Below are 14,225 nucleotides of genomic sequence, written 5' to 3' on the forward strand. Positions count from 1 at the left end.
GTGTCTCTTTAGTCTAACGCTTCTTTTATTAAAACCTGGAAATGGGCTGAAATATCTGCAGCTAGGTGAACTAAAGTGATTTGAGAGAGAACTATAATTTCCTCCACAAATGAGAAGACTAATCCTCAATGATTAGAAAATCCTCCATGAGCAAGGAAAGGGGGAGAGGGGACTCCTACTGCTATTGGACGTGAGAGAACAACAGGGTGTTTTATGTACATAAATCTCCTGGGTTTACCTGGTGAGCAGTTTCACTGACCCCCAGCCCCTAATGATCCCTAAAAAAATAGAGAGAAGGCAGGAAAAGAAGGTGCCCAGCTAAGATCTTTCCTCCCGAGATGAATCTTTCATTCAGAAATTTAGTGGGCAAGCATCCAAATGACTCAAAGTATTTTCCAATGAGGCTTACTTTATCCTCGCATTCTGTCCTGCCAGGCAGTGTAGCTAGTTCAGGTTTGATATGTGGCTTGTGGCAGAATATGGGCACCGTACAGGCTCCTGCCCAACTCCCACTCTTGTGTTGATGCTACTCAAGAATGAATTGCAGCCTTTCTTGAGCTCCCTCGGAGCTCTGCCAATGCATCTCAGTCCCGACCTGCAACACCTTTGCTATTCCTAGAGACTCTCCTGACTCAGTGATCCCACAGGAACAAGAACAGATCCAGAACTCTGGATTCACTTTTGAACTGAGTCAAAGTTTGAACCCAAGTCCTCAGAAGAAAGAGGCCATTGCACTGACCCGTTGCCTTCTATTCCCATCTCATTCATTCAGGGCCCCCTTTACACATGCTGCAGCCCTCGATGCCCCCCTTATGCATACTGTGTCCAGTCACCGTCCTGTGTATCACCTTCCCTTCTGTACTGCTGCTGGCACCGTCTCTTGCACTCTGTGTGACTGTTTGGTGCCTGGGTGACTCAGCAGGACAGAGGAGTAAGTCAGAGCCACTATAAATCAGTATTTCTTTGGCGCCTTGGAGGGAAGAGCCGGGGCGTCTTTCATTAGCAGAGATGTTTTTAATATGAGGACACATCCCTGGTCATCTTCTCTTGATTTGTTATCAATTAGAGAGAAACTCTCTCTCTTCTCCTTAAGTGCCAGGAGCTCTGTGCCCTGTCCTAGCTCAGGCTGGATCTCTTGCCAGTGATTCCTTAGAAGCGGCTTTATTCCTCCCAGACCTCTGCACGGACACAGGTCCCAGGGGCTTGGGGGAAAGGGGAGAAGGGACACAGGTTTGGAAGGCAACTAGCATTTGGACAGAAATTCCTGACTTGTGTGCAATGTCAGAATTGCAAAGCACAGAGAAGATCCATCCATCCACCTGGTGATGTCCCCCATGTCACTCATTCCTTCCAGTATGAGATGGCCAAGCTACTTGCCACCTCCTGTACTTCCCCCTCCCCTTCCTTCATTCGGAAGCACAGGACAGTGCAGGCTTCTTTGCTGTAAGGTGAAGCCTGCTTGGGAGACAGAGCTCATGGGGATCAGAATCCAAGTGCCTGTACCATATGTCTTGGCTGGCCAAGTTGCCCTAAGTGTCCTGGTGTTTGACTCCCTTAGATCTGCCCGAGATCAGCGTTAGCCACATTAACCTGACTGTGCGGGAAGGCGAGAATGCGGTGATCACGTGCAATGGCTCAGGTTCGCCGCTGCCTGACGTAGACTGGACAGTTGCCGATCTGCACTCCATCACTACTCATCAGGTAGGAGGCCAAGGGGCTTGGGTGGCTGGGCATTTACTGCCCTTGCCAAGGTCAATCGCCAGGGTGTTAACACACAACACAGCAGTTGGGGTGCTGGCCCGGGGCATTTTCCGGGTCTTTGTTTCCTTTGTATTCCATTTTAATAGGGTTGGATGAGTGTTGATCACCACAGGAGAGAAGTGAAATGCAGTGATTGTTTGAAATGGATTGTATAGTCCACACCAGAGTCGGATTAGGAACCCTGGGTTGGCAGAGTATTGGCGGGTAGAGTGCAGATATTGACTCTTCCTGCGGGCTGATCGTTTCAGACCTTTAGTGCTCCCTTGGTTGCATGTTAGCCCGTCTCCACTAGCAAAATTATCCATTGCTGACAATGGTGTATCAACAATAGGTGCAGCTGAACGTGGTTTAACTGCAAGTAGAGGCAGGGGCATACCCTGTTTAGCACTGTTTCAGAAGCTGTGGTTATAACCTCTTTGGACTAAGCGTGTGGGTGCACTGTGGTGCTCGTGGTGCCATGGACAGGGTGAGCTGTGAAACTGAAAGCCTGCCTGGCCATGGTTGTTAGAGACCATGGCATTTTATACAGGAGTTGGGATCCTCTAGTCCTGGGCCCGGGAGGTGGGCAGGCCGGCATCATTTGTTGGGTTTGTCCTTATTGGTTTTTTTTGGGATTTGCAGACGAACCTCAACTGGACTAACGTTCATGCCATCAATTTGACCCTGGTGAATGTCACCAGTGAGGATAACGGTTTCCTCCTGACATGTATTGCTGAGAATGTGGTGGGAATGACCAATGCCAGCGTGCTGCTCACGGTCTACTGTAAGTAGAGGCAGGGAGACGCTGGCCATACATGGGCTGGTGGGAGGGTGAGCATGGGAACTATTTGAATGTATTTGAATTTGAACGGCTGAGCCATGTGTCTGCATGCCTCACTGGCACGTTCAAGTGGCTACTTGCATTCACAAAGCACCACTGGGAAATCCAGGGGTTGAGGAAATGCCCGGCTGGGGCTAAAACTTTCTGAATCACTCATCCCCTAGCCTCATTGAAATCAATGGAAGTTTTGCCATTGACTACAATGGAGTCAGGATTTCATCCCAGATCTGTTTCTACCAGGTTAATCAGTGAACACTGTGTAAACATGTGCAAAGCAAGGTTTAAAACCATTTACTTATAGGCTGTAGAGAGCTAAACTTTCATGTGCTTTCTAATATAACTTAATAAAAACCAGACCTTAACAGGAGTTTACGCAGCTTTGCTGCCTCAGCCAACTGGGACTTACCATGTGTTGCTGTGTCCATAACATTTGCCCTTAATCTGTGGTTTGAAAATCCCCCATCCCTAACCCCCGCTGGTACCTGTGTAAACTGGAGAATTATGCCCCATTATCCCATGCAGCGTGGGCACCGCTGGGCACCTGTAGCAATGAGGCAGAACTGTAGACAATAGAATACTGGAAGGAGAATAAAAAGTACATCATTCTCTGGTCTCCCCCAAAATAAATAATTTTGGTGTGTTTGGACGGTTTGCGGGGGGCTTTGGTTGCCTAAATTAATACAGTTCCAGATCTGATCAGCTGGGAGGAGACAGGTATGCCGTCCAAACCCTTTAAGTGCCACCATGTTGATGCTAATTTACATGCCCAGAATCCTGCAAGCCAGTACCAGTTTGTACCATACTTGCTCTAATGTAATCATTCTGAAAAGAGCTGATATTTTGGTGTATTGGTGACTAATTGCTTTGGTACCCTCCTAGTCATAGGGTGACCAGATGTCCCGATTTTATAGGGACAGTCCCGATTTTTGGGTCTTTTTCTTATATAGGCTCCTATTATCCCCACCTCCTGTCCCGATTTTTCACACTTGCTGTCTGGCCACCCTACCTAGTCATTCACCCAGAAATATAGGGAACTAAATTCTGACCTAGGCTTACAGGTGAAACATGCTGGGTGGGACTCTGCACGATCACTGGGTTAGCAGCCGTGGGTCACGATTGAGGTGCATCGGCTGAGTTGTGAGTGCGGAATCTTGCACGGCTCCTCCCAGCTCTACCTCTCTCTCTTTGGCATTGCTGTTTCTCCACTTTCACAACATGAAATTCTTTAGAAAAAACAAAGGGGAAAGTTGATGGATCTTTCCTGTTAGTTAGGGGCTGCCTGGGGGTGTGACCCCAGCCCTCAGCATGGGGTGAGGGAAAGGAGAGTACTTAGGAAAGAATGGAAGGCCTTTGTCTTATGAAGTTCTGATCCTTGCCCTACAGTAGTGGGCCATCTTTGGTCATGCTCTGTGGCCTCAGTGTTTGGGGCCTTACATGTGATGCTGTAATTAAGTTTTCATCAGCGATGGTGGAGTGGAGTTTGAATTCTTGAGGCGTGGGTATCCTCAGTTCAGAGGCCTCTCAGGAGAGGGTACCGTGCATATGTATTAAATGGAGGTGAGCTCCCAGCTTTAATCCCTGTCCTGCTACACGTCCTTTAATTGTAACAATCCTGGAGGATATTCAACCAATCAAAGCCTCCAAGGACATGCAGCCATTCAGAAACCCTGAGGGATATTTGCTTGAATGGCTGAGAATTCCTAAACTACTGAATGTGACCAGAGAGCCCCAAGGGGCACCTTGTAGACATGTGTGTAATTAATAACAATGCACTAGAAAAGCCTACATAACATGAGCAGGCTGCTCCATTGACGTTGTGTGGGGAGGAGAATACAACAATATGCACACTAAGTGGACAGCTACAAACTTAATTCGGGCTGGTCAGCAGGGGTCCAAATCCAAGATCTGATCTCAGACCTTGTTTCCCAGACCTACAGAGCTAGCCGTGCTGGTAGTTTACAGAGGCTAGAGTGGCTCGGTGGTGCCCCTTCAGGCTGATGTTCCGCATGACCCCATTCGGTCCTCCACACCAGAGAAAAGGCTGCGGTGAAGCAGGGCCATTTAGGAATTAAACTGGTGGGGTGAGGAGGAGTGGGGATGCTAAGTAAGGGGTTCCAGGGGACAACCTCAGTGCTGAGGGGAAAGACATTTTTCATTACTATTATGTATCCATTATCCAGGGCAGGGTGGAGCCTGATTACTTGTTTCTTTATTGGGGATTTTGACTGTCGAGACTGAATGTCCCTCTATCCTGCACTGCTCGTTACATGCCCACTAAAATGAATGTGAACAACCCTTAAACATGTGCTGGGAAAGGCCTTGCACCAGTGTGATGTGAGTGCTATGAAATGCTCTGAGAGCAACTCCCAGCTGAGACAAGCTTAGTTGATTTCGTGTCATCAAGCCCAGAGGGAAGGGAAGAAACTCTTAAATGACAGCAGGTTATCTCCTACTGCCAAAACCAGTCTTGGCTCCTTTGGGCAAGGCTCCATTCCAGCTCACCTGGTAAGGCTGCTGACGGCAAGGATCCCAGTTCACATTGCAGCTGCAGTAGAGCGTAGCATGCACGCACAGCAAATTCAGCCACGGGATGGGAGATTCCTCTAGCTGTTCGAGTGCGCTTTGGTGGCTGGCTGCTGGGAGATGAGGTAATCATCATTGCCTGGAACATGTGAGGTTACTTGGGTCTTGAGTCCCACAAGTTTGCACTGTGTTTCTCTATGCTAGATCCGCCACGCATTCAGAGCCTGGAGGAGCCAGAGCTGCGTCTGGAGCACTGCATTGAGTTTGTGGTGCATGGGAACCCGGTACCCAGCCTTCACTGGCTGCACAATGGTCAGGTCCTCAGGGAGACTGAGATCATCCGCATGGAGTTCTACCAGCAGGGTGAAGTGTCTGAGGGTTGTCTACTCTTCAACAAACCCACTCACTACAACAATGGCAACTACACCCTCGTGGCCACTAACCAGCTGGGGACAGCCAACCAGACCATCAAAGGGCACTTCCTCGAGAAGCCCTTTCCAGGTGAGAGAGTCACAGCTTATGTTTCTGTAGTGCCTTGCATCCTGGAGCACTTAACAGGCTGCTATACAAGCTATGCACCAGGATCATTGAACCTCACACTAAAATACAGTCCCCTCTGGTGCACAATATAATAACTGTTTACCAGCATTGAGCAACATTTCACAAGAGTCTAGACATGGGTGTGAAAAAGAGTTGTGTATCCAGTTGAAATCTAAGGGGATTTTAGGGAGGGAGAATGTAATTATCCAAACTGGCCATGACGTAAGAGCTAACATACCTATTGGTGCAAAAAGGTGCCATGACGTCTTTGGTGGCTTTGAATGATCATGGCCTTTGTGTCAAGTCTCCTCAGAAAGATGGTGGCTTGAACAACAGCACAACATCATGATGGGACACTTGGGTCTGATCAACCATGTACAGACCAGGCATGGCCCAATTAGCTTGTGAAGTTTGCCCAACCCATGCCATATGATGCCAGGGGACCCCACTTTCTTCTTTGACAGGAATCTTCATCAGCATCTTAAGGGAAAAAAGGGTGAAAATTTGATGGAAAAGGAAATGAGTGACTGGTTTTTGACTTTGCATTCTGCAATGTTTGTGGTGGTTCTTGCTCCATGACTTATCCGTGAGAGAAGGGCTTAGGGCCTGCAGTGTATCATGGGGGGTTACCTCTGATGCTCCTTAAAGTGGACTCCCACTCTTTTGACACCGAATATTCTTTTGGGACATATAACTGGGGTAGTGGTTGTGTGTGGAGGAAAGCCCTTTTGAGGGACTTGGTGATCTTGTTTTACTTTTTCTATAAAATGGCTGTGATCTAGATGGAATGTCCTCAGGAGTCTATATATTTTATTAAAAAAAAAATCTGTCAGACATCATTTTGGTGCAACAGCCCCCACAAAAATGGTGAATACCCCCCAGTTCCTCTGCATTAACTATTTGTTAGGCACTCTCAGTAAATGATTTTAAATTCCTCACTGTGTCACTAGGCGGTGAGTGGTGAAATTGTAGAAGGAAAAATGAAGCAGGGGAAGCTCTTGTTATAAGGCGTGCAATAGAGGGGGTTGTAGTGGCTGTACTGCAGTGAAAGCGTGGCAGGGTTCTTGCACTGCCTTCTGTTTTTGCAGCACCAGATCAGGCACCCTGGAGTTAACAGAGTGGTGCATGCTGTTGCCTTCAGGAGTGATGCCATGAGAAAGTGGCAGCCCCAGCTTGGCTCCTGTAGCCCCTAGAAAACTGAGCAAAATCGGGCACTTGCTATATATAAAGCAATACCAATGGTATTTTCATTTATTATTTATATCATGCCGTCAATGCGCACAGAGCTTTCCGGGAGGTCAGATATAGTAAATGGAAGCCAAAATCTCTGCCTTGAAGAGCTGACCAGTCTAAAGACATGAACAGATACAGAAAGGAGTGGGAAAATTATATTCAGGATTCAAGGATGATAATCTGTCTAGCTCCTTAATCTGTGTAGGCTTTCTGCTATCTGGGAGGAAGGGCAGTCTATGTTTCTGGCACATGGGGTGGGGGTCAGGAGATAGGGGTTATGTTCTCACCTCTGTCGCTTCCCATTTCTGTGATTCAGTTCCCCTGTCTGCAGGATGGGGATAACAACATTTTGTTTCTGATGCATCTGCAATGTGCTAGGCACTTTCCAAAGGTAACAGGAAGCAGGTCTGCTGCTCCAAAGAGCTGACACTAAAAATTCATTCCAGTCTTGCCACCATGTTGAGAGAATAAGCTAATGTTTAAGTGTTTTGAAATCCTTGTATAGAAGGTGCTGGAAAAGAAAAGCCTATAGATAGACCTAATCCAAAGGTTCGCTGCCTTTTTCTACCTGCCACTACAAACCCATCCCTTTTTTTCCTCCCATGAGCCTGTGTCCCAGAATCTTTCTCACTGTGGCAGCCCCCCGCCCATGATGTAATCAGTACATGATTTACTTTTCTTGAAGATCACTGGTCCGGACATTGCCAAAACTGATCTTTACATTCAGTGCATCTGAAATGTATAGTCTTGCATTTGAAAGTTGGTTTTTCTAGAAAACGTGAGGAGCTGCACATTCAACACACCTCATTACTGCTGCTAGTTACACTGGGGAGGTTTTCGCTGCAACCTGCCAGGACCAGAATTTTTTAAAGTTAAAGTTTAGAGTCTCATAGATTCATACACTTTAAGGCCAGATGGGACCATCGTGAGCATCTAGTCTGACCTGCACATTGCAGGCCACAGAACCTCACCCACCGATTCCTGAAATAGACCCCTAACCTCTGGGTGGGTTACTGCAGTCCTCAGAGTTTGATTTAAAGACTTCAAGTTACAGAGAATCCACCATTTACTCTAGTTCAAACCAGCAAGTGACCCATGTCCAAAGCTGCCAAGAAAGGCAAAAAAATCCCAAGGTCTCTGCCAATTTGACCTGGGGGAAAATTCTGTCCTGACCCCAAATATGGCAACCAGACCCTGAGCATGTAGGCGAGACCTGCCAGGCAGACACCTGGGAAAGAATTGTCAGTAGTAACTCAGAGCCCTTCCCAACTACTGTCCTATCTCTGGACATTGGAGATATTTTCTAATCGCAATTGTGGATGGGCCGTATACCACTATAGGCAATCTCACAGTGCCACCCCCTCCATAAACTTATCAAACTCAGTCTTAAAATAGGTTAGGGTTTTTTGGCCCCACTGCTTCCCTTGGAAGGCTGTTCCAGAACTTCACTCCTCTGATGGTTTGAAACTTTTGTATAGTTTCAAGCCTAAACTTGTTGATGGCCAGTTTATATTCATTTGTTCTTTTGCCAGCATTGGCCCTTAATTTAAATAACTCCTCTCCCTCTGTGGTGTTTTTCCCTCTGATGTATTTATAGAGAGCAGTCGTATCACCCCTCATCCTTTGTTTTGTTAGGCTAAACAAGCCAAGGTCCTTAAGTCTCCTCTCTTAAGGTAGGGTCTTCATTGCTCTGATCATCCTAGTAGCCCTTCTCTGCATCTGTTCCAGTTTAAATTAATCTTTCTTAAACATTGGAGACCAGAATTGCACACACTGTTCCAGATGGGGTCTCACCAATGCCCTGTATTATGGTAATAACACTTTCCTATCTGGAAATACCTCGGCTGATGCATCCTAGAATTGCAATTAGCCTTTTTCATGGCGGGATCACAGCGGTGGCTCATAGTCATCCTGTGATTGCCCAACACACCCACGTCTTTCTCCTCCTCTGTCACTTCCAACTGATACATCTCCATCTTACAGCAAAAATTCTTCTTGTTAGTCCTGAAATTCACTTTGTACTGTTAAATTTCATCCCATTTCTATTACTCCAGTTTTCAAGGTCATCAAAATCTTCTTGTATGATGATCTGGTCCTCCTCCATATTGGCAATATCTCCCAACTTAGTGTCATGCACAAATTTTATTAGCACACTCACACTTTTTGTACCACGGTCATTAATGAAAATGTTAAATAAGATTGGTCCCAAGATTGACCCTTGAGAAACTCCACTAGTAACCTCCCGTCAGCCTGACAGCATGACCCATTGTTGTCTCCTCATTAACCAGTTTCTTACCCACATTTCAATTCTCTTATTAATTCTCATCATCTTCAATTTAACTAATAATTTGACTAACCTACTGATCTAACCATGTGGAACTGTATCAAATGCTTTACTGAAATGCAAGTAGATTAGATCTACTGCATTTCCTTTGTCTAGAAAATTGGTTATCTTCTCAAAGAAAGAGATTAGGTTGGTCTGGGATGATCTACCTTTTGTAAAGCCAGTGTTGTATTTTATCCCAATTACTGTTGACCTCTATGTCCTTAACTACTCTCTCTTTCATAATTTGTTCTAAGACCTTCCATACAATTGAGGTCAAACGAACAAGCCTGTAGTTTCCCAGATCCCTTTCTTTTCATTTCTTAAATATAGGTACTATATTTTCAGTTCTCCAGTCATAAGGTACAACCCCTGAGTTGACAGATTCATTAAAAATCCTTGCAATTTGATATACCAGTTCCTTTAGTATTCTTGGATGGAGATTATCTAGGCCCCCCAATTTGGTCCCATTAAGCTGTCTGAGTTTGGCTTCCATCTAATTTCTACTTCCATTTCCTTGTTCCATTAGTACTTTGCTACTGCCCTCAAGCTCCTCATTATCCTTATTGAAAACGGAGGCAAATTATTTGCTTAGGTGTGGGGCCATACCTTTATGATCTTTAATCTGCAACCCATCCTCAGTGCTTAGTGGTCTCACTTCTTTCCTTGTTTTCTTTAAAAAAAAAAAAAAAAAGAAACTTTTACTATTGCTTTTAATTTCCTTTGCAAAGTCCAACTCTGCTTAGCTTTTGGCAGTTCTCACTTTTCTCCCTACACTTTCTGACTTTCAAGAAGTAACTCTCCTTTGTGTCCATCACTTCTTCCATTCCTTGTAGGCTTTCTCTTCTTAATAACCTGTTTGAGATGCTTGTTCATCCAGTTAGGTCTGCTATCCTTTCCTACAATTTTTTCCCCCTTACTCAAAGTAATTCCAAGCCTCTTCCACATTAAGATCCTTGAATTCTTCAATCCAATCCACTTCCCTTAGTTATTTCCTTAACTTTTTAAAGTGTGCCCTTTTGAAATCAAGGATAGTTACAGACCTATTTTTGTTTATCCTTCAGTTTAGTCTAAACTGAATTAATTCATGATCACTCGAATCAAGGTTGTCCTCTACAACCAGGAGTCCTATGAAGTCCATGCTACTTACCAATACTAAATCTAAAATAGCATCACATCTTGTAGGTTCAGTGACTATCTGGTGAAGAAATCTGTTGACTATCACGTCCAGGAATATCTGGGCCCTACCATTTACACACTTGTCTTCCAATCTATATCTGGGAAATGAAAATCTCTCATAATCACACAATTCCCTGTAGTGTTTATTTTATTAAAAATATTAGAGGTTTCTCTCCATATCCAAATCAGATCCTGGGTGTCTATAGCAGGCCCAAGCACTATCCCAGTGGAACCTCTGTTACCTTTCTTCCCCAAAGAGATTTTGACCCAAACAGATTCAGTTTTATGCATTCCATCACTTCTAATTTCTTTACAGTCTTCCCCATTATTAATACCACCTTTACCTTTATTTCTGTCTTTTCTGAACAGCACATACCCTCCAACACCTGTATTGAAGTCATGGTTACTATTTCACCATGTTTCCATTCACCTTATAATATCTAGTTTCACTTCCTGCACCAGTAGTTCTAGTTCCTCCATTTTGTTACCCAGGTTCCTTGCACTGATTCACAGACATCTTAGTTGTTTCCGCTTGGTTTTGCCCAAATTCCTCGCTGGATTAGGTACAGTCATTTTACTGCCTGACTGTTACTGCCAGTGGTTTAGCACTGTCTTTCCTCTTGTTGTTGTACATTTTCTTACCCTCTTTTATTCCTTTCTTCATTGCTCTTTTACTTGGTTTTCCTCCCACTCAATATTAGAATCAGATGCAGAGATTACATGAGCTCCAAACCATTTCCCCCATGTTCCTAGTTTAAAGCTCTTCTAATCAGTTGTGCCAACCTCTGTCCCAGAAGCATATTTTCCTCTCTACTCAGGTGGAGTCCATCCCATGAGAACAGTCCTCTGTCTGTGAATGCCTCCCACTGGTTGAACATCCCAAAGCCCTCCTTATAGCACCATTGTTTGAACCATCTGTTGATCATCATAATCTTGTCTTGCCTTTGCCCTCCTCCTCTACAGACAGGTAGAATCCCCCTGAGGGTCACCTGAGCCTCCATTTCTTTAAGTGTCTTCCCCAGCCTGTCAGTCTTCCTTGTTGTGTCCCAGTGAGAATCTAGCAATATCATTTGTTCCACCATGAAGGACAATCAGTGGATTCTTTCCGGCTCCCAAGATCATCTTCCATCTCAGGTCCACATCCTGTCTCTTATCTCACGGCAGACAACACACCCTTCTGTTCTCCGGATCAGCTGTGGTGACAGGTCTGTCTGTCCTTCTTAGTAGGGGAGTCCCTAATCTCGTAGACCTGCCTCTTCTGATGGTGTTGCAATTCTCCAGCCTTCCCCCTTCTGTTCTTTCTAGCTGCAAGTCTTCTGGTCTTCTGTTCTCACTTGTAGTCTCCTGCGAGTCATCCTCTCTCCTCTTGGGTCTCTGAAGTCTGGCTGTCTTCATTGTCTCTTCCCCTCTTCTTGCAGGACTAGCTGCTCTTCTTTTCTTCCTTGCCTTCCCATCTTTGGTTACTGACTGCCTCTCCCTTTCATTTTTCAACTCAGCAAACTTGTTCCTCTGCTCTATTTCTCCTTCGCTAGCCAGTCTTTTCCTCCTCCTTGTTCTCATAGTCATGTGCATCCGCTGGCCACTTTCCTCATCCAGAAGTCTACCCTCACAGTTCTCTGGTCCAGCATGCATTTGCAAGTCATGAAGTTTCTCTTCAGCCTCTTCTCTCCTTCCCTCCATCATCTGCCCAAATCCCCTTTGAAACTCCACCACAGTTTCTAGCTGCCTCTCCAAACCTTGGATCTTCTCCTCCATCAGATGCATCAGACGGCACTTCATACAAATGAAGCACCTTTCAGGTACCCTCTCCAGAATAATGTATATCCCACAGCTTCCACATCCAGTCATTTTAATTGTCTCTTCCATTCTTTGGGTCACTACTACAGCTGCCTGTGTAGCTGTCATAGCCTTCCCTCCTATGCTCCTCTGAAGAAAGAAAAAAGGAGTGGGGAAAGAACCCAAAACATGCCCCTGTTTGCTGGCTCCTGTGCTGCTGGCTGATTGGTTGGCTGCCTTTATAGGCTTGCTGATTAGGGAAGCTCCGCCCCCACAATCAAGGTTCAGCTGTGATTACAGGCTCTGCTTCTCTCCCCACGCACTGCCCCCTGCCAGACTTTGCGAACTGAAAACAAACCCGCAAGCAAGCAAACACACTGTCAAGAACTCACTCCCTGCCCCTCAGGAGCAGAGGCTTGCCTCTCTTCTCCTCCAACAGGGATCTCCATGCAAAGGCTGCTGTTTTCAACTCTGTTTGCTGGCTCCTATGCTGCTGTCCCTGGAAAATTTCCAGCCCCCTCAAATTAAAAAAGTGTAGTAACTTGTCCAAGAGTCAAGAACTACTGATCTAATCCATCACAGCCCAATTAACTGAACCAAACTTCAGTTCATTGGGAGCTGCGCGTATGACCCTGGGTCTGTATTTGCTTCCCTTCCAAGCCTCTGCCATGCTTTTATGGGAATGCTGCAGCATCATTCCAGGCACCCTTGGCTGGCAAAGCTGTGTAAAATCCTGTTAGTATCAGGGTCAGTTTCTTTTTCTGGTGAGTACATTGAAAGCTGATGTTGTTCTCATGCTATATAAACTGATTGTCACTGAGAGCTTTAGACATTGTCACCTGGGGCCCTAGCAAGCTGTTTTGTTTGGAAGGAGCTTTACTGGATACCGTGAACCGGTCAGGTTGCTGAGGGGAATGACTGAGAGGGCCTACTTTACAGGATGGCGCAAATGTCTTGCGGCCCCTTTCCCCCGCACCAGCCACACCTCTGTCCTGAGCCCAATTGCTTCCAGTCCTCACTCCATCACAGCTCTGCAACTTGCTCCTAAACGGTGTTACAGCTACTGGGGCCATGGGGTTTCCAGTTCTGCCCTATCAATCCACTGGAATCCCAACCTGCAGTCCTCCCTTCCCCATTTCAGCCCAAGCCCCCTCACAGCTGTTCCAGTGCACCCCAATCCCGACCTTCAACACAGTCTGAGATTATTTTGAGCCAGGACTGCCAAATGGGCCAAAAATGGGAAGCTTTGTTCTCTTGCCACACCTCCCCCAAATCCTGCTCAGCCCTGCCATGTGGATCTAAACAGAGAAATCTCTTAAAATAGCTATGCTCTTCCTAGGAGAGTTTTCCCTCTGCTCCCTGTGTAGTCAGTGAGCTGGCATTAGCTAGTGGCTGGCTTGCTCCGAGAGGTACGCCCTCAAACGTCCCTGGGCTGGTTGGGATGATGCGGGAGTGTGGCTGAGAAGTGTTTGGATGGGAGGGGCTGACGTCCCTTTACTGCGCTGTTAATTGTGTTGCTTCTCTCTTTGTCCTTTTCACAGAGAGTACGGATAACTTTGTTTCAAGTAAGTGCCTTCTTGCCTTTTGCTTCATTCCCTTTTTTCACCTCCTGAATCCAAGTACCTTGCAGATGACGTTTGGGGGCGATCTAATGCTTTAGCGTTAGGCAGGAGGGATTGTTAGAGAGGGAGATGAGGAAACAAGTGTCTGTCTTCCCCTCTGTGAGAGCCTGAGTGTATTAAGGAAGGTTTTTATGTGCTGTACAGTCTGTAGATCCTGGGCAGGTCTATTCCTGCCTAGTGGGGTCCTGAAGAAGGATCCAGACCAATGGAGAGGGAGGCATGTGATGTGCCGGTAGCATGGGTAACTTTGCAGCATGACACAGAGGCGTGAATGTGTCTTCAAGCAGCTCCTGTACTGGCTGTAGTTTGGGGTGCCACAGGGCAGTGGTATAGATGCGTAGTCCACTGAAACTGAAAGGAAAAGCAGTCTTCAGAGCTAGTCTTGTGAGGGCTGATGTGGTTCAGGGCTTGGGGAAGTAATATGGAACCTCTCCCCTTGAGGTTACTG

General features: G+C 46.1%; 1 protein-coding gene and 1 long non-coding RNA gene across 6 annotated transcripts in view; one reads left to right on the forward strand and one right to left on the reverse strand.

Moving 5' to 3' along the window:
- NTRK3 (neurotrophic receptor tyrosine kinase 3) overlaps window positions 1–14,225 on the forward strand; it is a 320,506-nt gene that overhangs the window by 116,345 nt on the left and 189,936 nt on the right. For all 5 annotated transcript variants that reach the window (XM_074966486.1, XM_074966489.1, XM_074966490.1 and 2 more), the window contains exons 7-10: window positions 1,559–1,701; window positions 2,383–2,524; window positions 5,309–5,605; window positions 13,697–13,720. In XM_074966486.1, the coding sequence (XP_074822587.1) occupies window positions 1,559–1,701; window positions 2,383–2,524; window positions 5,309–5,605; window positions 13,697–13,720 (606 nt within the window). The remainder of the gene's footprint in view (window positions 1–1,558; window positions 1,702–2,382; window positions 2,525–5,308; window positions 5,606–13,696; window positions 13,721–14,225) is intronic.
- The window catches only part of LOC141995348 (uncharacterized), a 65,383-nt gene that overhangs the window by 16,873 nt on the left and 34,285 nt on the right, over window positions 1–14,225 (reverse strand). The window lies entirely within an intron of this gene.

The sequence above is a fragment of the Natator depressus genome, chromosome 10 (genome assembly GCF_965152275.1).
Source record: "Natator depressus isolate rNatDep1 chromosome 10, rNatDep2.hap1, whole genome shotgun sequence".
Lineage (NCBI taxonomy): Eukaryota > Metazoa > Chordata > Testudines > Cheloniidae > Natator > Natator depressus.